We start from the raw sequence: 25,639 nt of genomic DNA on the forward strand, positions 1-25,639 counted from the left end.
CACGCAGGGCGGGGGGAGGGGGTGGGGAAAGGTTGGGCGCACGTGGCTGCGGGGGCGCAGGCGCGGTGGGCGGAGGGGGAAGGGCGGGCTCACGTGCCAGGGGCTGCGCAGGCGCAGTTGGCAGGGGCGATGTCCAGGGCTGGCGGCGCGCATGCGTGATGGGCTGTGTGTGTGTGTGTGTGTGTGTGTGTGTGTCTGTGTGTGTAGGAGGGCGTCGGACGCGCCGTCGGATTGGTGGTAGGGGGAGGAGTACGTGGCCGTCGGCCGCGCAGGCGCGGTGGGCGGCGGGGCCGCGGGTCGTCGTCGGGCCGAGGCGGCATGGAGCGGTTCCGATGGCAGGTGGCGGCCGTGGCGGCCGTGGGCCTCGCGCTGGCCCTGGAGGCGCTGCCCTCCGTGCTGTGCTGGCTGCGGGCCGGGCGCCGGCAGCAGCAGAGGCCGCCGCGGCGCCAGGTGCTCTTCTTCCCGTCGCAGGTGACCTGCACCGAGGCCCTGCTGCAGGCCCCGGGGGAGGCGCCGTCGGGGCCCCCAGCCGGCTGCCGGTGCAGCCTGCCCCACGGCGAGAGCTCGCTCAGCCGCCTGCTGCGCGCCCTGCTGGCCGCCCGCGCCAGCCTCGAGCTCTGCCTCTTTGCCTTCTCCAGCCCGCAGCTGGGCCGCGCGGTGCAGCTGCTGCACCAGCGCGGGGTGCGCGTCCGGGTCATCACCGACTGCGACTACATGGCCCTCAACGGCTCGCAGATCGGCCTGCTCCGCAAGGCAGGTAAGCGGGGCCGCGGAGGCCGGAGCCCAGGCTCGGGGCTCAGGGCCGGGGAGCCCTCGGGGGAGCGGCGTCGGGCCCCCAGCCCGGCGCCTGCTCTGACCCCGGGGCCTTAGGCTGTGGTGGGGATGCCAAGGGCGGATACTGCAGGGGCCTGAGGATGGGGGAGACCCCGCGTATGGCCCACGTGGCCTTGTGAGGTCGGGAGAGTTTTACCCCGGAGAGACCCCGGGGCCATCTGTAAAGAACAGCTGCCTCCCCCGGGGGCTGGGCTTCTGTGCAGGGGGTTCTTATGCTGGATACCCGGATGTGAGCCCCGGGGAGTGAGTAGGCTGTGTCTTCCCAGCTAGTGGAGAGAGATCTGGGGGCCTGCCCGGTGACCCCGGGGAAGCCACGAGCCCTTGTCGTTACCCACATTTTCATGACCCGTGTTGGCCTTGGGACACTGTGGGGAAAGCCTGTGGCGGGTAGAGCAGGGAACGTAGCCCGGCCAGTTGAATTTTTGACGACCGCAGACTGAAATGACAGCGGCCCAGTCAGCACCCAGGAAATCAAGAGCCAACTCAAAAACCAAACCTGCCAGCCCACTTGCTGGCCGACTCCGGGCAGTGTGCCATAGGAGCAGGCATGCGCACGAGGCCAAGGTCGGGCTGACGCAGAGGGCTAGAGGAGGACAACAGTATTTCGCTTTTTTTTTTTTTTTAGATTTTATTTATTTATTTACGAGAGAGACAGAGAGGCAGAGACACAGGCAGAGGGAGAGGGAGAAGCAGGCTCCATGCAGGGAGCCCGATGCGAGACTCGATCCTGGTTCTCCAGCATCACGCCCTGGGCTGAAGTCGGCGCTAAACCGCTGGGCCACCTGGGTGTTCCTAAACTGTTCTTTTAAATCACATTTCTCACGGGCTTGTTCACTGAGCAGATAGGTGGTTGGTGAGCTGGGCAGGACTCCAGGGTCCTGCCCTCGGGGAGCTTGCCGACAGCAGGCTTTTCGTTGAGCCGAGGAGGCGCAGCCAGGGCGAATTCCTTTCTGTAGCAGACGGGGGTCCTTCTGGGAGTGAAGAGGGCTGAACTCCTTCACCCCAAGCCGCAGGGCCTGGCTTCTCCGGCGGTCTTCCTGCCCCAGGTGCACCCCCTCCCCCGTGCAATTGGGGTGTTTCCAGGGTGGGCAGAGCGAGAGCTGGAAGGCAGGGAAACCCCACTTGCGGTCGCCCCAGCCAGATTCATGGCTGGCTCCTCCCGGGACCACTGACGGGCCCGTGCTAGTCGGGTCATCCCAAGAAGTGTGGGTGGCAGACCTCACCCGGAGTGCAGAGCTGGTCCCTTCCGGGGCTGCCACCCACACCTGCCCCAGCGGGACAGGCTTCCCGCTTCCTACTGAACTGGAACCAAATAGCCACAGTCGCGGCTGCTAGAAAGTGGCCCATGCTTGAGGAGGAGCTCAGGTGCTCACACCACAGTGTGGCCGGAGGGGGTGGCGAAGGCTGACTTGCTCCTTTTGCAGGCATCCAGGTGCGACATGATCAGGACCTTGGCTACATGCATCACAAGTTCGCCATCGTGGACAAGAAGGTGCTGATCACGGGCTCCCTCAACTGGACCACACAAGCCATCCAGAACAACAGAGAAAATGTTTTGATTATGGAGGATGAGGAGTATGTGAGGCTTTTTCTGGAAGAATTTGAACGTATCTGGGAAGAGTTTAATCCTACCAAGTACACCTTTTTCCCGCAGAAGAAGCGAAGTCACTGAAGCTGTGCTCTCTCCGCTGTCTGCAGAGTTGGAGGGGAGAGTGGTGTTTAATGTCACAGAACTTTTGGTACCCAGAGTTAAAGCCAGAGCAAACCTACAAAGAATGGGACTCCAGGCCGGCCTGGGCCTCACCCAGAGCTGCTGCCGGTTTGGGTGTGACATGCATGGTACATAAGCGAAATTTAGGAACACATTCTTGCAAAGTCTGTTCTCGTTCGGTACAGGATGAAAGCCAACTAAACAGTGTTTGGGGTTATGGAAGACAGGGACATCCCTACCACCCCAAGTCAGTTGTTTCGGACAGCTTGTTTCTTGCCACAGTAAATGCAGCCACCACCTCTCACAAGTGTGCTTCCCAGGGCTGCCGGCTCCTGGGCCCATGGTGGATGGGCTTCTCCTGCCTTAGACAAGCTGACCCCTCCCGTCCTCGTCCCCCCCCCCCCCCCCCCGATCTGGGGTCTCTCATGTGGCCTACTCCATCAGCCCCGTGGCAGTGGCTCCTGACTTGTGTCCTCTTCTGTTGGCCTGGCCGCTCCCAGCAGCACAGCTGATACCTGGTGTTGGTAGAGGCAGCAGTCCTTCGTGTCTGCTGTCACAAGCTCCTTGGTGGCTTCTTGGCGGGTTTGAGTCCACAGAGGGAAACGGGAGAAGTCAGGGAGGAGAAGGGGCGGGAGGAGAAGGGGCAGGAGGAGGGAGGGGTGCCAGGCACGGCAGGAGTGGGGAGCTGCCCTCCAGGCCCCTGGTGAGCATTGCTTGCCCCTGCAGCGGGCAGGTCATGCTCTTACCGGGTCTCCTTGCACGATGACCCTTTACAACAAATACACCTGGAGACGTTCGTCCCCCCCAGCTTCTGTCAGCAAGGCCGGTAAGCGGCCAGAAGCAGCTTCTGTTTCCTGTGTTATGCCTTTAATTGTTAACATTCTCACATTCAAGGTGATTTTGTGCGCTTAGAAGTGACCTTCACTGTTAGCACCGGTGAACTTGGCTCATTGGCAGGTTTGGCTCAGCACAAGGCATCCTGAATTACCTGACCATCCAGGGGAGTCAGCCAGGAGAGAGCCTGATTTGGGGCTGTGGCACCTCCCAGGTCTATTTTTACTGTCAGCTAGGGGATTTGCTCTCACTGGTAACTACAAGAATAGCTGTCTCACATATGCTTGTGAGATGTTACAGATTATCTTTTCATAACACATATCTTTAGTTCAGATGACATCCGAATGCTCATTGTGCCATCTTGTCATACTTGTGTAATATGCTGTGTGACTGGTCCTGAGGTCTGGGCATGTACACTTTCCCCATCACACCCACGGAGCCACCTGCAGAGACCATTCCGTGTTGCATGTTTTTTCTGCTTAAAGTCACCTTTGACTTACTGTGTTACACAAGTAAACCCAAAGTTAGTTTTTCTGACTTATTGAGGCTATAAAGTATAATATATAGTTTGGAAATAAGACCTGCTTTTACACTAGATGTATTTTCTCAACTGCGTGTGTGTTCCAGCAGTCTGCTCTGAGGAGAGAACAGGAGTTACAGAATGTGTCCTGAATTATGAAGCTGGGTTGTCCTGGACTTCTGGCACGTTTAAATAAATATGTTCTTATTCTGGAATGCTAGCGCTGTTTCTTTGTCTTTTGCTCATCTGAATAGTGGGTGTGGTTTATTAAATGCCATTTGCGGGAAGTGGACAACATACAGCTGTTGAGAAACCACTGGTCAGGATGGGTGCTGCAAACAGGAGCAAGACCTGAATGTGTTACTTGGGGCACCTTGTGAAGTCTTTTCCAAAGGTAATGAAGGTGGTTTTCCAGGGCTGAGGCTTATCCATCACACTCGGGGTGTGCTGACCCCAGCAAGTTCCCCAAATGTGGGAAACCTTCCCCCCGCAATTAAAAAAAAAAAAAGCCTGACACAGGACTCGAGTCCCGGGACTCCAGAATCACGCCCTGGGTCGAAGGCAGGTGCTAAACCACTGAGCCACCCAGAGATCCCCGTATTCATATATTTTGCAAGATATCTGATGGGCGGCGAAGTAACTATGGTCAGAACCCTCTTGTAATCTAAAAACAACAGAGACTTTCTATACAGGCAGCTGTGAACCTGTGAACCTGGATAGGACTTCACCAGATGGGTGGTACCATCAGCCTTCCATTTACTGTGACCTGTTCCCAAATATCCAGTAAAGGCTTTTTTACCCCAAGGACAGAGCACTGTGTTGCAAACTGGAGCAACTGCTGACACAGATTTAGACTTTCCAGGATTCCTCCAAGCACAAATCAGAGCTCCATGGCCTCCCATGGAGTGGCCAAAATAGACATCCTTTGGGGCCCACTGGAAAATTGGCATTTATGAGTTGGGGTAGCTCCTCAGTTACAGAATAGTACATTCTGTTAGTTTTCCAAGGTTCTTCAGTAGCGTTCACTTAAAACCCAGCACCAGGGCCAGAGTCCCAGCCCTCTCCTTTGCTTCCTTACTGTAGCCACAATGGCTGGCATCTGGGACAAGGACAACAAGGCCACGTTCAGAAGCAGCTTGATTAAAAAAAACAAAACACACACACAAACCCCACCAGACTTTAAAAAAAAATATTTTATGTATTCATGAGAGACACAGAGGGGCAGAGACACAGGCAGAGGGAGAAGCAGGCTCCTTGCAGGGAGTGCAATGTGGAACTTGATCCCGGGACCCCAGGGATCACGGCCTGAGCCAAAGACAGACACTCAACCGCTGAGCCACCCAGGTGTCCCGATAATCAGACTTTAAAATTTTGTTCTGAGTTAAACTAGGGCATTTTCCAGTTTATGCGTTTGGTGGTAAGTAGACAGCAAGTTTCATTTTGCAGTTCAGTTTATTCTTTTTAAAAATATTTTATTTATTTATTCATGAGAGATACACAGAGAGAGGCAGAGACACAGGCAGAGGGAGAAGCAGGCTCCATGCAGGGAGCCCAACGTGGGACTCGATCCCAGGTCTCCAGGATCATGCCCTGGGCTGCAGGCGGCGCTAAACCGCTGAACCACCAGGGCTGCCCTTGTAGTTAACTCTCGGGTTCAAAACCTTTCTGAACGCCTCCAAAGCACTTGTTGCTGGAAATATTTCAATGCCATTCTTCTCCTGTCCAATTGCTACTTTTTTTTTTTTTTTAATCTGCACCAAAGGGTAGATGATCTTTGGAGGTCAGTGGTGGCAGGAAAAGCCGCATAATGGAAAAGTGAGGTCTCACCATGGCTGCACCTGCCACCTCCTCCTGTTGCTTGTTCTCATTCCTGACCTCTAGTGGGCCCGCCCACTTTTGGGTCAGGTCTGTGAACCATTTTGAGTTAACTTTTGTGTTTAGTGTGAGGAAGGGGGTCCAAGGGCATTCTTTTGCATGTCAATAGCTAGTTGTCCCAGCACCATTTATTCGGCACTGTTGTCAAAAATCAATTGCTTACATAAATGTAATCACTTACTTCTGGGTTCTTTTTTTTTTTTTTTTTTTAAAGATTTTATTTATTTACTCATGAGGGACAGAGAGAGAGAGAAGCAGGCTCCATGCAGGGAGCCCGACGTGGGACTCAATCCCCGGTCTCCAGGATCACGCCCTGGGCTGAAAGCGGGCACTAAACCGCTGAGCCACCCGGGCTGCCCACTTCTGGGTTCTTAATAATGGTCCATTGATCTATAGGTCACTCCCTATGCACACTGCCTTGCATACATAGTGTTTGTAGCTGTTTTAAAACCCAGGAAACAAGTCCTTTAACTTTGTTCGTTCCAACATTGTTTTGGCTATTCTGGATCCCGTTATATTTCTAAATGAATCTTAGAATCAGCCTATCAACTTTTGCAAAAGCAGGGCAGCCCAGGTGGCTCAGCGGTTTAGCACTGCCTTCGGCCCAGGGCCTGATCCTGGAGACCCGGGATCGAGTACCGACCGCATTGGGCTTCCTGCATGGAGCCTGCTTCTGCCTCTGCCTGTGTCTCTCATGAATAAATAAATGCAATCTTATAAAACAAAAACAACAACAACAACAACAACTTTTGCAAAGGCAGCTGAGGTTTTGACAGGGATTGTATTGAACTATAGATCAAGGTTGGGAAATATTATCATTCTAACAATATCACATTTTCTAACCCACGGATGTCAGATTCCTTTCCATTTACTTAAATCTTCAAATAATCTTTTGTAGTTTCAGTTAATAAGCCTTATACTTCTTTTAAATGATATTTTATTCTTCTTTATATTACTGCAAATGGAATTGTTTTCGTAATGTGTTTCAGATTGTTAGTAAATACAATCTATTTTTTTTTTTAAGATTTTATTTATTTATTCACAAGAGACATAGACAGAGAGGCAGAGACACAGGCAGAGGGAGAAGCAGGCTCCATGCAGGGAGCCCAACACAGGACTCGATCCTGGGACTCCAGGATCACGCCCTGGGCCAAAAGCAGGCTCCAAAGCGCTGAGCCACCCAGGGATCCCCTACAATCTATTTTTGTATACAAATCTTGTATCCTGCAAAATTGCAGAACTATCAGTTCTAATAGATTTTTTTGGGGGGGTGGATTCCTTAGGATTTCCCATATACAAGATCATGTCATCAACAAATACAGTTTTACTTCTTCCTTTCCAGTATGGATATTTTTCCTTTTTCATGAGTGGCTAGAACTTCCAGGGCAGTGTTGAATAGACATGGTGAGAACAGATACCAGTTTTATTGCTGACCTTAGCGGGGCAGGGGGAGGGGAGCAGTTTTTTACCATTAAGTATCAAGTTAGCTGTGGGTTTTTTTTTTTTTTTTTAAGATTTTATTTATTCATGAGAGACACAGAGAGAGGCAGAGACACAGGCAGAGAGAGAAGCAGGCTCCATGCAGGGAGCCTGACATGAGACTTGATCCCGTGTCTCCAGGATCAGGCCCTGGGCCAAAGGTGGCACTAAACCGCTGAGCCACCCGGCCTGCCCAGTTACGGGTTTTTTTTATAGACAATCTTTGTCATATTTAATAAGTTTCCTTCTATTTCTAGTTTGCTGAGTGTTTTCATCATCAAAGGATGTTGGATTTTCCAAATGCCAACTGGTTTTCAAAATTGCACTTACAGAGCTTAAAAAAAAAAAAAAAGGATGCTAAAGCTATCAGAATACCATTACATCAGACCAGTGTCTAGAATTTTTTTTTAAAGACCTTATCCATTCATTCATGAGAGACACAGAGAGAGGCAGAGACACAGGCAGAAGGAGAAGCAGGCTCCATGCAGGAGCCTGATGTGGGACTCGATCTGAGACTCTGGGACCACATCCTGAGCCAGAGGCAGACGCCCAACCGCCAAGCCACCTCAGGCGTTCCCCCTAAATGTTTTAATGGACAAAAAGTTAATGAAACATCCTGAAACAACTGGAATGGCACACTGGAGATCTATCTTTTATATGTCTGTACTCAGTTTTCTAAGTTTTGTGAATTCTGTAAATTGATTTCCAGCAAATAGAGTCCTCATGTGATTTTTCTGTGTTTATTTGAATAAAAGTTTGGATTTCCACATACTTCATTCCAAAGGTTGTGGCAATATTGGAAAACTCCAGTTTCTTATTTTAAATTTATTCAATAGGTCACAACCAGAATCTTAAAAAATTAAATAGAATGTAGACATCACAGCATATTCTAATAAGAGTGCATTGTTTTGTGAAATGTTGGGCTGTGGTTGGGATGTGTGTGTGTGTGTATGGTCATGAGGTAAGATGTATTTTCTTTTTTAAGCAAAAAGCAATACTTTACTGTAGATAAACCCAGTAATGAAGGATTATATAGTTCCTTGAGTGCCAGTTATATAGCTCTTTCTCCTCAGCACTTCTTACTGTGCTCTTAGCCTCCCTTGGAGGTTTCTGTAACAGAGCCATGTTTCTTCATTAGATTCATGGTGTAAAATATTTATGTGTTGTCTGTGAACATGTGCAATACAGATTCTTACGGGAAATCTTTTGATTTTAAAATGCTGACAACTAATCCTCAACTCTGAAAACATTATTTAAAAATAGGCAGATTATTAAAAGTGGAAAAAAACTCCAGTAGAAATCATTAGGCTACTGACCAGCTTTGGAATGTTGACCTAAATGCATATTTTGCATGTCTCTCCACTACACAAAATCTCATTCACAGCATGCAAAGGGTGATGCAAAAATAGTTTATTATGATATAGTTTATGTAAAGTTAGGTAATTATTTACAAAATAGAAATGATAAGCTACATCCATGGGAATCTAGCATGTCACGCAAAGGAATAAATATTCTGAGGAAGTAACACTTCAAACTGTAGTGAACAGTTGTTCAGAAACTTTGTTAATAAAAATCTTCAATGACACCATCACGATCTTGAATTGTCATAAAGGGCGAGCGGCTTAGCTGGCCAGGCTCATCTGTTCGGGAGGACGGCGTAGCCTGACGGGGTCCCCCTGCCCCACTCAGGGGCTCCTGCTGCACCTACAGGCTGGTGCACAGGACTCGCCCGCGCTCTCCAGGCCTCTGCTCGCTCCCGCACAGAACTTTGGGTTTGGTGAACATCATCATCTAACGTTAGTACAGAAAGGAAACCCCAGTTAGAATCATACACCCGAGGGGTGAAGGCATTAGCTGTGGCAGCCGTCACTGCTGTGGGTTATTTCCCACCTTGTTCGTGCGTCAGCTCCCCCAGCAGCTCGGCTGAGTGCTGTCCCTAGTAGCTGACCTGAGACACTCACTCTAGCAGAACAGTATTAGTGAGAAAAGTTAGTAAGAATTACAGTTGTTGAGGAGTGATTAGAAACTTTACATTTTATAAATATTACTTAGGAAAACCACATGAATTCTTATCACTTAACTGGTCTTAAGTCCTAACAATGTCAGTAGAGAAGTCATTAATACTAAAGGTAAATCCTAAAATCCACTTTAATTGGTTCTGTGATAGAAACGTGACATGATAATGACTTTAGTGTTCGTTATATAATCCAGGCCGAGTTTCCTACAAAACAAAACTGAAATGTGTACTACTAGCTGCAAAGGGCAAAGAACAGAGGGCCCGGGACAGGCGACAGGCAGCAGGCACGCTGCGTCTGGCAACCGCCGTGCTTCCAGAACTCCGCCTCTCTGTGGTGCTCGGACTGCCTCCTGGGAAGGCCCGCGACCGCCACCCACGGGCCGTGTGCTTCCACCTCGAGACCTGCACGCCCTCCAGGGTCGGCCTAAGGACCGGACGATCCAGTTCTGAGGTGGTATGACTGTAGGTTTCCTCGTCACATGAACGTGGACACACGCGGCAGGGTGGCCACATTGGTGCCCTCGACGCTGTCCCCCCACAGAACCCAGTCGCTGAGGAGATGCAGATGTCCAGCCTGGCAAGTGTGCACAGGTCACCCATTTGGGCCACTCACGCCACACCTGTGCTTTGAACGAAGCCTCCCTCCAGGTGTTCCATTAGCATGTCAAGGGCGTGGGGAAGACAGGAAGAGGGACCCACCATGTTCCTCTCTGTCCACTTTTTGGAGGTTTCGACGTGGCTGTGACAGCAGCAAGCACGATCGAGGTCTTCTACGGGCAAAGCGCACGAAGGCAGGCCTGCTGTCATCTCAGATACCGTCGTACACTCTTTAAAACCGCCTGTGAAGTGGCCGCAGCTTTTTAAAAAGATACACCAGTCACGAAAAACATTTCCTTGGGACGCTGGGTGGAGTTCAGCCTTGTACCCAAAGCGCTCCTCCCCTTCTTACACAGGGAGGGCCGTTGAGATTTTTTTTTTAAACCCACACAAACTCTGTCACACACACGCACAAATCCCTGCAGGAGCTTCCGAGGACTATTTACACTGCTCCCTCTGAACGACCTACAGGTTATTCTGAGGAAAACCAACATGGTTGCTTTTCAATACCGGGGCAGGGCCAGGCTCGGGGGCGCAGGTGGTCCCGCTCCCTACGCGGGGAGGGGCGCTGACGACCGCCTGCCCCTGAGCACCTCCCGTTGAAACACCGAGAAGGGAGACCGCTTCCCTGTATAAAGAAACGAGGACTCGAAACGCGTTCTCCACAGGGCACGTGGATGCGGCCGGGTCCTTCCCCGCAGACGGCCCTTCAGACGAAGTGAGTGTTCGCGTCCAGACTGCGCTCTTGTCATGTCTTCCTATCAAAGGATCCCCAAACCGGTGGTCTTACGTGACTCCCTTGAGGCTGACTGTCGCTTAAATCCTCAACTGTGGGAGGTACGGGCTGGCTAGACGTGCTCGCTCGGGTGTGCGCACACGCGGCGCCGCGCCCGGTTCGCGGGCCCCCTCCCTGGGAGCGCTGCGGGAGGAGGGGCGTGTCCACTGTGCGTACTCGGCGCCGCGGCCGGCGGACCACGTTACCTTCTGCCCCGCTCTCAGCTAAGAACACCTTTCCGAGGCTCAGTCGGTAGCGCCCGGCGGCACGGGCAAGCCGGAGGGGCGCCGTGTGCCCTGAGAAAGCCCCGAGTGCGAAGTATGCGGGACCCCCGCGGCCGCTCCCCCGCACTCCCGGCTGAGCGCCCGGGGCTCCCCGCTCGAGAAGGACCCGAGACGCCAGAGGGGAAAAGCCGCGCGCCGGTACCCAACTTCCCGAAGCTCCAGCACCAGCCAGTTGGCAGCGGCCCCTTCCCAAGCCCCTGTGAAGGGCCGGCGGGGTGCGGCGCCGTGGGGACACAGGACGGGGCACTTCAGATCGGTTTACACAGCAAACGCCTAACAGCAAACATGGATAGCCCCCGTGAGGATTGGGGGGGGTGGTGTTCAAAAGGACCGAAGTGAAGTTTCTGGAGAAGTGAAGCTTCCAATCAGCACGCCAAGCTGGAATTCCTTTTACTGCGATTCCTCTTAAGTGGAAGGCTACATACCTCCCGGCCCTGGTAAACCTCTGAACACGGCCCCCCGACCATCCAGGCTTTTTTGGTAGTAAAAGTGGGGGGAGTCACTGAATTCTGCTTTAGTTTTCCGGCTTTCTGAAATTGTATCTGGGATGGAAAGTGTTAAAATCTCAAGCTTCTTTAGAACAAAGATGAGGAAACTTCCTTTCAGGAATTCTCTTCCGTTCAAGAAGACAAGACGTCCTTCCCACTCTAGCGGAGAACACTCTGAGCCCCTGGAGAAGCGCCTCAGGAGACACCCTGGGGCAGGAGCGGCGGGAAGGAGTGGGGCGTGCTTAGCCGTGAAGCTAGCTCGCGGGCACCGAGGCCGGGGAGGGCGCAGCCCCCCACCCCAGCGTCCAGGGAGTTACTAGCAGGCGTGCGGGGGAGAAACCTTCTAAAGGAGAGATACACTGCCTGCTGGCTCACCGAGTGGGGAGCCCAGCCGCGCCCCTTTCTAGCCTGAGTCAAGCGCTCACAGGGTCAGCGGCAGGGGCGGGGTGGCCACCTGCTACCTTCTGCCCCAGAGGCCTTAAAAACCGACTTGCCCAGGGGACCGCCAGGCAGCAGTAACAAAGAGGGCCACATTCCGTCTGTCTCCCTCCGCGGTGAAATAAAGAATATTAAATACATCTCTAATGATGTTTTGTACACCATCCATTTGGTCTCCTGGCCTTACCTGTCAGAATCCCGTACTGGCCGACTCCCAGGGTTTTTAAAAACCGCAGTTCCGTCTCTTTCCTCCCCTGGCCCTGGTGAGGCCCCAAAGCCTAGCGGTCAGGTCAGGGCGCTAGCAACAGAGTGCACGTAACTAGCCAGAGCCCAGGGCCTTCCCTCACTCTCAGCCTTTCCACTTGCTGGATTCACAGGGAGGCGCCTTTGGTCTCAGCTCTTGCCAAACCCACACGTCCCCACCATGGCCCTAACTTCCTCCCTTAAATTCAGACCCACTTCGATGCCTTCTGGCACAAGCTTCCATTTCCAACGGCAAAGCGCTCCATCTGCCACACCGTGGCCACCCACCAGGGGAGCCGCCACCAGCCACACTTAGCAGGAATGCTAGCTCTCACACCCACGTGCTAAACACGGAGCCCGACCAGCAGAAAGCGGCTCCTCGGTGTGCGTCTGTGCTTGTGCGCAGCTGTGCGCATGCTGGGACCCAAGCTCGCGCTCACGAGAACTGTCGCTAGTTTCCCCACTCTCGGTGGGCGTGCTTGCTTGCAGGAGCTGGCGGGTTACAGAGGAACTAGTGACCATTCACAGGAAAGCGGTTACAACTGTGGGTTAGTAGAGACTCGATCCGTGTTATCGCCACACCCTTCCCTGGGGAAGTTGGAGCGCCGTGAGCTGACCTTCACCTGTGTTAGCCCATCCGCAGCCCCTGAAGGACCCGTCTCTACCAGCAGAGGCCAACTCCACCTCCACAACTGTCTTCTCTCCTCCGGAACTTGGTGGCTACATCCCTCCCCTGGGGGCTTGGGGGCTTGCAGGGCGCGTACGGAGACTGCACAGTGGGGGCTGGGGTGCAACACATAGGTGGCCAGTGCAGCCCCTTTCTTCTGTCCTGCCCACTCCCTCCAGCTGGAGGATGGGGCTCAGCAGCAGGCGGCTCATACTGGTTCTTGGCCTGACAGTAGTTATCACTGTGCGATGCTGGGCAAGACCAGGCCAGGCTCGGGGCATTTTTGGGAGGTGGAAGCCGGAGTGCCCCCGTTTCTAGCCAGCTTCCTGGTAACCCCCTGACTGAGGCAGCCCCAGGGCAGGGAGTTGTGGTCTCTGTGGTGAGGAGGAGCCTTCAGAGGCGGCAGTGATAGGTCTTTCCCTGTCTCTGCCTTCGACTTCCACATGCTACACTCAGCACACGAGTTCAAGGATTCCGGAGGTCTAACCTCAAGGGGTAAATGATGAAGACAAGTATGTAAGGTGCTCTTCGACCTCTACAAAGCACTGCAGATTTCGGACTCGGCACAGTCTGAAGGCAGGTGGCACCTGAATGCATGCGGGGATGCTGCCAGGTAAGCTGGGAGGGCTAGAGGCAGGGGGCTGCCTGGAGGAGGGCCAGACTGCCCAGAGGCAGCAGGGGCAGCCACACAGAAAACTGCACTACATGAGGGAGGTTTTCCGAGGGGTGCCGTGAAATCACGGTGCCGAGACAGCTTGAGCAGAGGCGCGGCGCAAGGCCCTTGGCCCATCAGATCCTGCTGGACAGCACATCACTCTCTGCCTTGGACGACACACCCATTAAACAGTGTTCTAGAGACGGAAGGGTCCCCAGGGCCCAACATCCCTTCTGTACGCTCCTGTTCGGAGCGGCACACACACAAAATCGTGGACCTTTCTAAAAATGCTGCCAACCTACGGGGGGGTGGAGTGGGGTGCGGGGAACGGTGTCTGAGAAGTAGAATTAAAACACCAGACCTGATATTCTCTTGCTTTTGAAAACGTGCAAAAATAGCAGCAAAGGAGTGATGGGTGTGGGTTGAGATTCTGGAAGCTGATGAAGGAAAGGCTCAATGCCAGTGGAGAACTCAGAGTTTATTCCCATGAGAAGCTGGCACGCCCCAGACCCTTCCAGGCCTTTCCTTGGATGAGCCTGTTCTGAACTAAATCTAGAGACCAAGCAAGGGCACTTCTACATTTTTACCTGCAAAGTCCCCACGTACCCAGGGACTGCCAACCTAACGGGAGCATTGACACAGAGCGCACGCATGCTCCCGCCAGTAAAAAAAAAGGGGCAACAGAAGCAGCGAGACCAGAGCGGGCTCCTCCAAACCCTCCAAGGCAAAGCTTCCGGCCTGCTCTGAAGGCCACTGAATGGCGGCCCGCTGGGCTGGGCTGGTTTGCACTCCTTGTCTTTACACGATCAATAGTTCTCACCCAGCCATGACAGAAGCCCCATGTAGCAGATTCTCAAGGATTACTGTGGTGTTTCCTGGCAGTTAAAAAGGTCTCACTCTCTAAGAAAAATCAAAATTGTTAGTATAGTTTTACTTCTGGCTCTCCGCTGCAAAAGAACTTTTCAGAGCTCAAATCAGAGCTCAAAACATATAACAGCAAGTTTCATCCGACATCCTCTGTACTTTCTTCTTGACTTAACATAGGGGTCTTCGCTCAACCTTCTCAAAAGCAATGTAGAGGCTTCTTTCAGGAAGGTTCAAGACATGAACAGTCCTTCCCCTCAAAGGACTACCCAAGGGAATTCATCACGACTGGCAAGCAGTGTGAAGCCCCGGGCTGCAGCTCAACACTGTGAGTCTTTATGAAAAGACCAGGACTACTAGTGACCAAGAAAAGAACGAGCGTAGGAAGGAATGAGAGGGGCCGGGGTTTTGTGCAAGATTTAATAAAAAACAAACAAAAATAGGAATGGCTGCTTTCAACATTTTCCAGGTTGTGAAAGGTTCCCCACGATTATCTGGGCTGTGGCTCTAAGCTGAATTAGTGGGACAAGTACAAAACACTGTTCTTCTCCCAAACCAAAGGTGGTGAGTGGAGGTTATAAGCCACGCCTCCCCACCTGCTCCTCCAGCTCCTCCCGCAGGCCAGTGAGTTGTCAGTGCTGCCCCCCTGGCGCCCACACGCAGCAAAGCGAGAGCCGCTGGAGGCCCCGACTCTGCACAGTGCCCTCAGCGGACGAGCTAGCTTATCGACAGGCTGCTGGGCCTTAATACTGACGGTGAGTGCGGTGGATGCAGTGGGCAGGGGCTCTGTGCAGATCCCGGCCAGGAGCACACAGCTCTCCCGGCCCCGCTGCTTGGCTGATTTGAGAATACCATGGAAAAAAAGCTTTGACAAACACATAGGAAGCTGGAATCAACACAGCAGGGAACGGTGTGAACAACCCTTAAATCGGTCTTTCATGCATCCATACCTACAGTTAATGATGACAACAGTAACAACAATAATAATAATAAAAAATAAAGGTACAGACAAAAAGCAGCGCTGGGGTAGTGCTGCCGCAGGCTGGGAGGGGTGTGTGTGTTCAAGTTGAACGGGACACGGCTAGTCTTTCTTCAAGTCCCTGGATTCAAAGAGCTTCAAGCGTTCTTGCACCGTCAGGCCTTCTTTCAGACTCTGGGTGGAGATGAGAGCAGGAGAGAAAGAAGGAGACTGTTAACTACGAGGCCTGGTGCTGTGCGTGCGTGTGGCTGCAGGCAGGCAGAGGTGCGGGTGCTGGGGTGGAGGGCAGGGCAGGAAGGGCTCCTCGAGAGATTAGTGGGGCATGCTAAGGAGAGAGACGTCCCCTGTGAAATGGTGTTATCTGGATGAAAAAGCAAAAACCAGAGAAACAGACCATGTGTGTAAGAAGCTGAATTCTGAGCTTAAGGCTCTTCAGACAAGCAGCGACCAGATCAATTCAGCCAGGAGAAAAAGCTGTGCCAAGAACTAGAAATCCGCCCATCCATGTCCTTCTCTGTGTGTGTGTGTCTGTCCACATCTAGTTCCTCTGTGACCAGGATACTGAGCATTATGAGGAGGGCTGCAGAGTTCGCAGGGCTTTGCTGGCAGTGTGGCCAGGGACCCCTCCTCCCTGGTGCACCCTGGCAGCGCCTGCTTCCCTTGGGCCTGCTCATGGCACTCCCTGAGCAGCAGCCCTGCTGGATTTGCTGTTACTGGGGACCTGGGAACATGTTAACATATTTACTAAGATTTTCAGACTGTGAAACCAATACTCTAATGTGTGACCTCAGCAGTTTAAACCCGTGTGATCCAGGATGAGTGATATTTTCCTAACTGGGGGACAAATTATTTCTCACTTTACTGCTGGAGGCTTTTCCCAAAGATCTACTTTCTCAATGAGGAAAGGAGTATCACTTCAGAGTACGGCTGAGGATACTCCAGTATCAGTTCGGACAGGGCTGGCTTCTTAGCAGCTGGACACTAGCCTCAGATTGCCAGGTCCCTGGGCTGGCTGGCATGTGCTAGAGCTGACAAAGGTACAGGATCCCCTAAGATATATAGGACTTGAGGCTGGCCCTGGGTACAGGCTCCAGACAGCTACACCAGTTTTAGCCCCAAACCTGAGCACCATGAAATAAAATGCTGGTGCCCAGCACCATGCTAGTCTGCTGGCCTAAAGAGCCCAGCCTGCTGTTTCCAGCTGTGACACAGTCTCAGGAGGTCCTGATGTGGCTCAGCCAGATGCTTTGGAGCACATATTCGCAAGTGAGGACTGTGTGACTGGGCCACCTGCAAGGTTTGAGGCCAGGGGGGTGGGCCCTGGTGTTCCCCTCCGGTTATGTAGAACAGCTCTGCTTCTCTTCTATACTGTGGAGCTGTATGTGTGTAGATGAATAAAGATAACTGCCCTCCCCCTTTTTAAATAAAGGGTTCTATGGCTAACCTTTCTGAAACCCACTGGTCCAGATGGACCTCAATATAAGCTGTTGGTTAGGGGGTCACTATTGAAGCTTGCTACCCAGTTGGTTGGAGGATGGGGGAAAATCCATGTTCCATTCTGAACCAGAAATTCCCTTAACATACATAATCGCCTCAGATGCTCTCAGGTCTTCTCCCAAGTGCTTCAGGCCAAGGGGCTGCCATGTGCACAGGGTCAGTCTTGGACAGGTGCTAGGTATGCATGACCAGTTGTGGGAGGCCCCACAGCTAAGTGCCAGGCCCACAGGCAGGCCTGTCACATGTCATACCGCTTTGTTCTAGCTGGGGACTTTCAAGGGCTAGCAAATGTCCTGCCTGGGGGTGTGCTCCTTCCATGAAAGGTCAGAGTCCCTGCTGTGCTCAGGACTGTAGCAGGGGAGCAGGGCGACGAGGGGGAGCCCAAGGCTGTGTGCCACACATAGCTGTACACTAGAACTGGAAGGGAAGAATGTGCACAACCCCTACACTGACTCTGCGTGCCCAGAGAAGGGTCCTTGGGGTGCAGAGTAGCTCCCCTGGGGCTCATTCCTCCCACACAGCCGATCTCTCCACCAAGTATCTCTGTGAGCCCATACTCAGACTACCAGAAAGGGGCCTCCATGAGGATCTCATGGGAAAGATTTGCTCCGTTCTAATACCAGAAAAGCCATGATGCTCTTAAGCACTGAGCTTGCCTTGATTTTATGGGTGCTGAGACTTTCTATCCTTTTCAGTGAGGCAGGATACAGAAACAGAACACCGATAAAGGACATAAGTCAGTACGTATCAGATCCCATATCACAGAGCACTGACAACAGGTTTGGTTTCTGGGCAACTTCGTCCCCTGGTCTTCCCATGGTGGGGGTTGGGGGGTGTGTGGAATGGGGAATCTCCAAATACAGTCAGGCAAAGGACAGCACACATCCCAGTGTGAGTGCCTACTGACATCGCAAACAGGCCCGAGCCCTTGGCATCACAACACGTGTCCCTGAGGACATCTGCAGGGTCCCTGTCTTTCTACTTACACCAGAGGGACTGTGCCTGCATATCAGGACAATAGAGACTTGTCCAAGCCAACCATGGACTCAAAGACATCTGGGAAAGCCCCATTCCTGGGCTCCTTACCACTCCTGCCTGGGTCCTGGCACCTCGGAGAGGCTGAGGCTGCCCTGGAGGTCCAGTCAGTTTTCTCACTTTTTACCTTTGCTGTAGTTCCTTCCCAGCTGGTGTAAAAGGTCTTCCCAGTGCACCCACTACAAAAACCCTTCTTGATAAAGGTCTTCTTGCAGATTTTCTGGTCTTTTGTCCAGAGTCCTATGTACTTTTATTCCCCTGCAGGGACTTTGACATGCCACCTGGGACACATAATCTATCTTGACAGGGTGGACACACTGTAACAAGGCTTTCCAGAAGTTTTTCACTGACTGTCATTTACAGTTACATTTACTGGCATGGGCAAAAGGCCTAAATCATTAACAGTGAATTTACAGCAGATACAGTTCAACCTCAAATACGAAGTAGATTCTTTAATAAGAAAACCCTAAACCAAAGAACAAGTTCTATTTTTGCTAAACAGAATGTTTTTCATGGTTACAGAAAGACCCCACACTAAGTTTTCAGTGAAGCATAAACCATATTTGGTTACAAGTGATTTGGGACTGTATAGTAGAATAAATAAAACCAAACTGATCGGTTTAAAATACTAGGGATTTTCTTAAATGTCTTCCTAAAGCAAACCCATTTCACCCAAGCCATTGGGCTAAAGCCCCTTAGCCACAGGATTCTGGATGGTGGATCCAGCTGGAGAGCGAGCTGTAGGCACACAAGCAAAAGGAGCCAGTGTTGGGCGGACCTGCGCCATATCAGTGTCCCCTCTGCCAGGACCATGGCCCAGAGCTGGTGTTCTTCCTGCTGTTCTTAACCTTCTCATCAGAGAATTAATGAGATCAAGTCAGCTCAGCTGGAAGCACACTTTGAAATGAGCTGCCATGTAACTGGGATGCACAGCCTGGTGTGGAGACCGGGAATGGCCAGGCCCACTGTCCTTCTGTTTGTTTTCAAACAGGCTGATGTTTCTCAGCCAGCACTTCTGTGTCCTTACCTTCTTTCTTTATACTACTGCCTTCAATGGCACACACAGAAGCTTTTCTTTTGTTTAAAAGAACACCAAAACCAAAAAAAGTGCTGGTAAATCTTCAGTCCCAACTCCTCCCTTGTCCTCTTGCTCTGCTGAGCCATTTTCCTGGCCCTGCCCACAAGGTACCGGCTCCCTGAAACCCGGGTTCCGCCCTGCCTTGGCCTATTAACTAACTTGGTGGGGAGGGGTTCTTGGTGATGGGATACTCTGCTTGTCAGGGGCTGCTGGGTCTCTGTCAGGGCCCCTCTTGACAGAGGGCAAGATGGGTTTCCCAGAGAACCTGGAATGCACAGATTAGTTGACATGCACACTGACCAGTGCTGGGGGCCACTCACAGGCCCACACCCACCCGAGATGCTGCCTCTATGGCTTGCCTGCCAAACTGGAGGGGAGCTCCCCTAGCAAAAGGTCAACTTTGGTAAGAAGTTACAGGGCCAGTTAATTTCCCAGAACAGGTTAAAGAAACTTGACCAGGATTGTGTATGTGCTTGCTGGAGCAGATAAAGTAACAATAAAAAACAAGGAGCTTGCTATGGAGGTGTGAGCAGTGCATGCAGGTAGCCACCCCCTGGAGGGTGGCAGGTGGGTGGGTGGTGAGAGGTGGTTTACCTACATGACAGGGGACCTGGAAGCGGGCTCGTTTCAGTTATCCCATGAGACCTGCTCAATTACGGACTGTCAGAGGAAAGAGCAAAAAATAAGACACACACACAATAAATCCTAAATGCAACAAGCTTATTACTCCCACCCTCCGCCCATCCTTCCTGTGGAGAGGCACACAGCAGGGTGGGGGACACACACTGGGGATGTGCTACGGTGTGGTCGGGGGAAGAGGTGTAGGCAGCTTCCTCTCTTGAAGGCAGGCAGCATCAGTGTTAAACTAGGGATGTGTGAAGACAGAGTAGGGCTGGCCCAGGGGTGTCTGAGGGGAAATCTGGCCTTGGAGGTCCAGTGTCAAATTCACTCCAAGTTCTGTTTCTTGTACTGTCACTGTCAGAAGTTGGTTCTACTTCAGCAGGAAGGAGACCCGGCACTCGAAGCCACCAGAACTGGCCCAGCAGGGAGGCATGTGGAGCCGGAGAAGTTGTGGGACCCTGGGGACCCCCTGCTTCGGTCCGAGGTGGGCTCTGACTCTGGCTCCTCTCTAACGTCCCATAGGCCCACACACCCTGGGGCTGTACCCCAGACTCACCTTGGACCTGATGTTTCTGAGTTGCCGGCTGACACAGGATCTATCTTTCTTTAAGAAGTCAGGGTTGCTTTTAGATTTCATTATATCTAAAGGAACAAACGGACCCATTACATTTGTTTTAAAAAACTCTGTGGAACAAGACTGAATGTGCAAAAATCTCCCAAGCTTCCTGTTACTGCCACACGCCTGTGGCATTTCCTTAAACATCTTTAAGAGAAAATCAAGCCAATGATCATAAAAACACACACTAAGCTTCTTCCTGAAACAACTGAAAGCACTGGAACGGCCTGAGGGTGTCTGTGTGGCCCTGGGCTAGCCTCCCCTTGCCTGCTGCTGACTGCAGCTGAGCTCTGTGGGGGGTGGTGGAGGTGGTCCTAGGATGCTCCCTCCGGGCCCGTGGACAGACCCACTGTCCCATTATTTCTTTATTCCCACTTTCTTCCTAGCAACCCAGGGCTGTGATACAGCAAAAGAGCAAGAATCACAATCCACCCCCACACGCCTGCCATCCGCAGTTTGGGGTACAGTCCTTCACACTTCTAAAAGATGGCTAAAAGAAATGTACATTGGGTCACCCCACACCGTGTGTCCGGGCAGGGGGTTAAACTTAGTGTACTTATGGATCTCTTCCCAGATCAAAACAAAAACCTCTACCTGGTCTCTTTTAAGAAAGGCACGGTATTTCACTGTGTAGTGAAGCCACGGGCCTCCATCTGCTGCAAATGCAACAAGCTCCTGTTCGCGCATTTGCATGCACTTGTCCTTCAGAAGTTCAACTGGCAGGTCATAGGATCTATGCATTCTCCCCCAAATTCTAAACCTTCCTCCGTCCATGGCCTCTGCCACCCCAAGCTCCTCCTCAGAAGTAGCCGCTGTTGTCATTTTGTTACCCTTCCAGAGTTAGCCTATAGCTTGATTTTGAGTGGTGCTCAGGTATCATCCGACTGATTCCAGAAAGACCACCAACTCGTCCTCCCGCAGCAACGCAAGTGATCTTGCTTCAACCTGTCTGCCAGCGTTGCCACGATTGTTAACTCTTGGCTGGCTGAGGAAACCCAGTGTCATTTTCTGGATACCAGTGAGTTAAAACATGTTTTGAGTAGCCTCTTCCCGACCCCCATGGTCTCTTGGAGGTTTTTATGGTCAAGCCCCATGATCAAGCAACTAGCTACTAACAGCTACTATCACTGAACCATTGGGTTCTTTAGGAAGATAGAAAAATGCAAAAATGCAACCTGTGATTCTTATGAAAATACATGCCAACGGCATGACTTCCCCTCAAGGTGATCAGTAAGTGCGCCCAGCAGCGTGCCGAGAGGACGATAGCTCCTCCATGGTAGCAGGGTGCCTACTAGGTTTGGGCCCAGTGCCCTGCAGTGGTTCCTGATGATGAAACACAGGTCTAAATACAGAATGGGCTCCTATGCCTTCACCGGAGTGACCACAAGTGATGGGGTTCTAGCCCAAAGCCTGGGGAACTCACCGTATCCTGACACAGGGGTGTTTTCTGGGGATTTTTCACCCAGTGCTTCCGTTGCTGCTTTCAGTTGCTCTTTCAACCTGCTGATGTCACAGTCGGCCTTTGCCCTCACGATGCTGAGCTCCGTGTAGATGTCTTTGTACTTGTCACTAGCGTACTTCTTGTCCTTGGAGATAAGAAGGGCAGAATCAAGTGGTGGTTAGGGCCAGGCTAGGCAGTCCATCTCCATCTCCTCAGGACTGCAAGGCTTCTGGTGCAATGATAGGAGTGTCTCCAGCAGTTGGGGAGGCAGGTGGACCCATCTTTCAGAGGTGGACACTCAATGCGAGGTGAAACAGGCAGAGCTGAGAGTCTGTATGAGCATGGAAGGAGCATCCCCAGGGGCTCTGGCAGACACAGGCACAGCTCCTGGAAACTCCCTCTCTGTCTAGGATTTCCTAAGTGACTGAATGGCTACCACAATTTTTGTCATCTCCTCTCTGATTCCAAAAGGGCCCTGGTGGAGATGGGTGGGCTTCACCAAGCTCTCATTTTCCAGGATGACATTTGTCTCTGGTCTCACTGTCCCCGCCAAAGCACACGGGAAGCATGGAGGACAGGGACACAGTGACACCTCATTTTTACTACACCTGCTTATAGGCTGGTGTTTTAAGAGAACTCAATTTTGAAAGCACATTCCCCTTAAGGATGAAATGTACTCTAGAAAAGCCTACAATTCGAGTGCACAAGGGCCTCTGTGAGCTCTTGGAGACATGTGTCCCTGCTCCACCCCAGGCCCATCCTCAGGCCTGTCTCCTGCAGGGAGGCACCATTACCCGCAACGCGGTCTGTAGCTCATCCTTGAGAGAGCTGATCTCCTGCTTCAGGTACTGGATTTCTGACTCTTTGACCCGCAGTAAGACCTAGAATAACAGAGAAATTAGGGACTGACACTGAGCAACAAAGGAACTTGCAGATTCTTGAAAGCAAAAATGACTGAGCAGGGAGCCCCTCCTCCCCTGCTTCCTCATCGACATGCACCCCCAAAATGCCAGCAAATACACTTAGCCATTGCTAACAGCTGGCACAATATCTACTGAAACAGAAGTCACTGCAATTCCTCCTGGACCCAACAACCCTGTTCCTGAGCCCAAGGGGTCACGGTGGGCACTGGGGACGGAGCCTGTGACAGCATCCTACTGAAACTGTTGACCTCACTCAGCCTCTCCCACATCACTGAGCATGCACAGGTTCATGATGAAATGTTAACTGACTGGGGAGTAATCTAAGTACTTTTATAAAAAGATATAAGAATCAATCATTCTGACTTAAAATAAACTTCCCTGACCCCAAGTAATACGGTGTTACAGAATGGTGAGCAACTGTGGGGTTCACAGAGCTAGTCACTGTTTCACTCCAGGTGCTCAGAGTTTGTGGTGTGGCAGAAACTGCAAGCAATGGGGTGGAAGGTCCCTGTGGCCTCCTCACCAGGGGTCCCCACTCCTGCTCTGGATCCCACACTGCCTGGCAGCTATTCTCATTTGCTGCCTGGGGTGATCTGGATCCTTCCATGTTCTTCTTGCGGTCTCCAGCTCTCATCCCTGCCCATAAGCTGAGGGCCACCTCTTGGTTCCTGCTTGGGGCTTGTGTGCTGCAAAGCGGGGTGAAGGGGCTCCGAGCAGTACCTCTAACTCATAGGCATCCTTCCCCTGTGTGAGAGGGGAGCCAGTGGCCTCCCCACCCGCATCCCCGGTCAGCAGTGTCCGTAACCGTGCGATCTCCGCAGCCAGGCGGTTGTTCAGTTCCTGTGGGACAGCAACAGCAAGGAGGGAGGCTTCACAGAGCTGCCTGGGGCAGCACTCACACAGCACAACCGGGAGAGGTTGTCTCCTCACCAGAAGAGGCTGAGATGTGTGAGCAGACGGGGCCACAGACAAAGCCTTATGCACACTGTGGCATTTCAGATTTAACATGTGAGATTGTCACTGCATGTGACTTACATCCCTGGAAAGGCCATTTATGTGGCTCTAAGTGTGTGCAGAATTGTGTACACAGGATTCCATAATACTCAATACTTTGTCACAACGCTTGTCCAACGGCTTACGGCTTGTCCAATTTGAGTTTCTGTAGGGTTAGGCCCTCTCACTCTCCCCGGTCAACCTCTGTACTTTTTTTCCAACTGATAAGTGGTTATGTTAGGCCACTGCAGTGACTAGGGGGAATCAGTCCAGCCAGAGCACCCTCATATGGGGTGAGTCTTGGCCCATAGGGACCTTGATCTGTCTACACAGTAAGGACGATGAGCCTCTGCACACAGTGGTCCGGTTCAGTATCTTGGAGAAGCTTTTATCAAACTGAACCTACCTCAAGTCTTTCCATTAGCAGAGTTTTAAATGCACCCCAATTTTCTGAAGAACAAGCAAATTCTAAGACAATAATCTGACCTCCAAAAATGTGAACCATGTATGGCCTTGACTGAGGGATCTTTACACATGGTCCTAGCCTTGAGGACAGGAGACCTGGATCAGGTACAATGACCCTCCCTCACAGGTCGTGCCCACCAATAATGAAGCAGAAATCCACAGACGCTCAGGAGAAACTGGGACATCTCAGAGGTCCCAAAAGGGCTAGAGCCCATGTGAACCCAAATTTAAAGAGGTGGTTCATGTAGAAAATCGCCCCAGCTCTACCATCTGCAGAATTTCTGTCAACATGCTGGGGAATGGCAGACATCAGGGAGCTGCCTGCAGATGGGGCAGCCACTGTGGCTCAGGAACTCAGGGTCACCTCAGGTGAGGCCTGGCTCCCAATTCCAGTGTGGGCTGAGGCAGTGGCAGGCTCACCTGATTGTGGGCGTTGAGCTCCTGGTTCTCACGCTGGCACTGCCGCAGGGCCTGGCGCTCAGCCTCTAGTGCCTGGGCCAGGTGGGCATTCTCCAGGCACTTCTGGGAGTACTGCTCCGACAGGACCTCCAGCTCCCGCTGTACCGACTGCAGCTCCTCCCTAGGGACAGGGCATGGCTTAGCTCTGCCCTCACCCCTGGGCCAGGCCTCTAAAAGGCTCTGAGTCGGGATCCCTGGGTGGTGCAGCGGTTTGGCGCCTGCCTTTGGCCCAGGGCGCGATCCTGGAGACCCGGGATCGAATCCCACGTCGGGCTCCCGGTGCATGGAGCCTGCTTCTCCCTCTGCCTATGTCTCTGCCTCTCTCTCTCTCTCTGTGTGTGTGACTATCATAAATAAATAAATAAATAAATTAAAAAAAAAAAAAAAGGTCTAAAAGGCTCTGAGTCCCTGTCACGACAAGTGAGGAGTGATGAGACATGACACAAAGAGCTAAGCAGAGAGCAGGTCCCATGCTTTCTGTGGTCTCAACAGATTCTTACCCAGCTCAAAAGAGGACAGCCTAGAAAGTGCTGCAGACCTACAGAATCTTTCCTGTGTTCCTCCCTGCTCCTTTTTCAAGGAGCTTAATGGCCCCCCACACAAAGCTCTCCTGTGATGTCAGGACAGAACTCATTCATGCCAAAACAAATGTCCTGTTTCTGAGAGAAGTCACACTTGTGATTTGTTTTCGACACTAACTTTTGAGGTGCTCTGTGTCTGATAACCCAGGACCAGGCTCTCTCCACACTCGAAAATCAAAGCCCTGTGACACTCTTCTGTCATCCTGGATCCGAGGCACAGAGCTGCTTCTTCCGTTAGTGGAACCCAGGTGCTCAGCCCCTCAGGAAGGGTGGCTTGGAACTTCCCTGGAGCCGTTGGGCCTCTGCCCATGCCCACCCTTGAGACCCAGGTCCTTGTGGCTCTCAGAAAGACTCAGCAGGGTGCCTCTCCCCACCTGAAGAGCAGAAATCCCTCTAGCCCCACCTACGAGGGCCACCTCCTGGGGGCAGGAAGGGACTCACAGGTACTGTCGTCGTAGGGCCTCAATGTCCGAGTTGATGCTACTGATCTGGGACCGCTGGCTCTTCTCCAACTCGCGCTCCATCTCCTCCCGGTGGGCATTCTTCATGGCTTCAATGGCTGCAGGCAGGGACACAGCCATCAGCATGAGAGGCTCGGGGGCAAGGTGGACAGGACAGCACTGTGTCTGCCTGCTGTTCATGCAGCGTCCATGAGTGGTCAGGCTGGCCT

General features: G+C 52.2%; 2 protein-coding genes and 1 pseudogene across 4 annotated transcripts in view; 1 reads left to right on the forward strand and 2 right to left on the reverse strand.

Annotated features, from left to right (window-relative positions):
• The first annotated feature begins 293 nt into the window (after positions 1 to 293).
• Positions 294 to 4,114, forward strand: PLD6 (phospholipase D family member 6). The gene is made up of 2 exons (XM_038537129.1): positions 294 to 757; positions 2,259 to 4,114. Exons 1-2 carry the CDS (start codon positions 319 to 321, stop codon positions 2,504 to 2,506), a joined length of 687 nt encoding a protein of 228 aa, XP_038393057.1. The 5' UTR covers positions 294 to 318; the 3' UTR covers positions 2,507 to 4,114.
• LOC119871758 lies at positions 4,108 to 5,597 on the reverse strand (annotated as a pseudogene).
• Positions 5,598 to 8,648: 3,051 nt separating this feature from the next.
• Positions 8,649 to 25,639, reverse strand: part of MPRIP (myosin phosphatase Rho interacting protein) — a 154,730-nt gene continuing 137,739 nt past the window's right edge. For 2 of the 3 annotated variants that reach the window (XM_038537130.1, XM_038537131.1), the window contains 7 exons: positions 25,411 to 25,528; positions 24,350 to 24,509; positions 23,192 to 23,311; positions 22,343 to 22,429; positions 21,531 to 21,693; positions 20,048 to 20,133; positions 8,649 to 15,434 (listed from right to left, as the gene is read on the reverse strand). In XM_038537130.1, the coding sequence (XP_038393058.1) occupies positions 15,363 to 15,434; positions 20,048 to 20,133; positions 21,531 to 21,693; positions 22,343 to 22,429; positions 23,192 to 23,311; positions 24,350 to 24,509; positions 25,411 to 25,528 (806 nt within the window). In that variant the 3' untranslated portion in view covers positions 8,649 to 15,362. Of the gene's footprint in view, positions 15,435 to 19,468; positions 19,531 to 20,047; positions 20,134 to 21,530; positions 21,694 to 22,342; positions 22,430 to 23,191; positions 23,312 to 24,349; positions 24,510 to 25,410; positions 25,529 to 25,639 lie in introns of all 3 variants that reach the window. The other variant, XM_038537132.1, reaches the window with a different exon arrangement.

This window comes from Canis lupus, chromosome 5 (assembly GCF_011100685.1).
Source record: "Canis lupus familiaris isolate Mischka breed German Shepherd chromosome 5, alternate assembly UU_Cfam_GSD_1.0, whole genome shotgun sequence".
Taxonomy (NCBI): domain Eukaryota; kingdom Metazoa; phylum Chordata; class Mammalia; order Carnivora; family Canidae; genus Canis; species Canis lupus.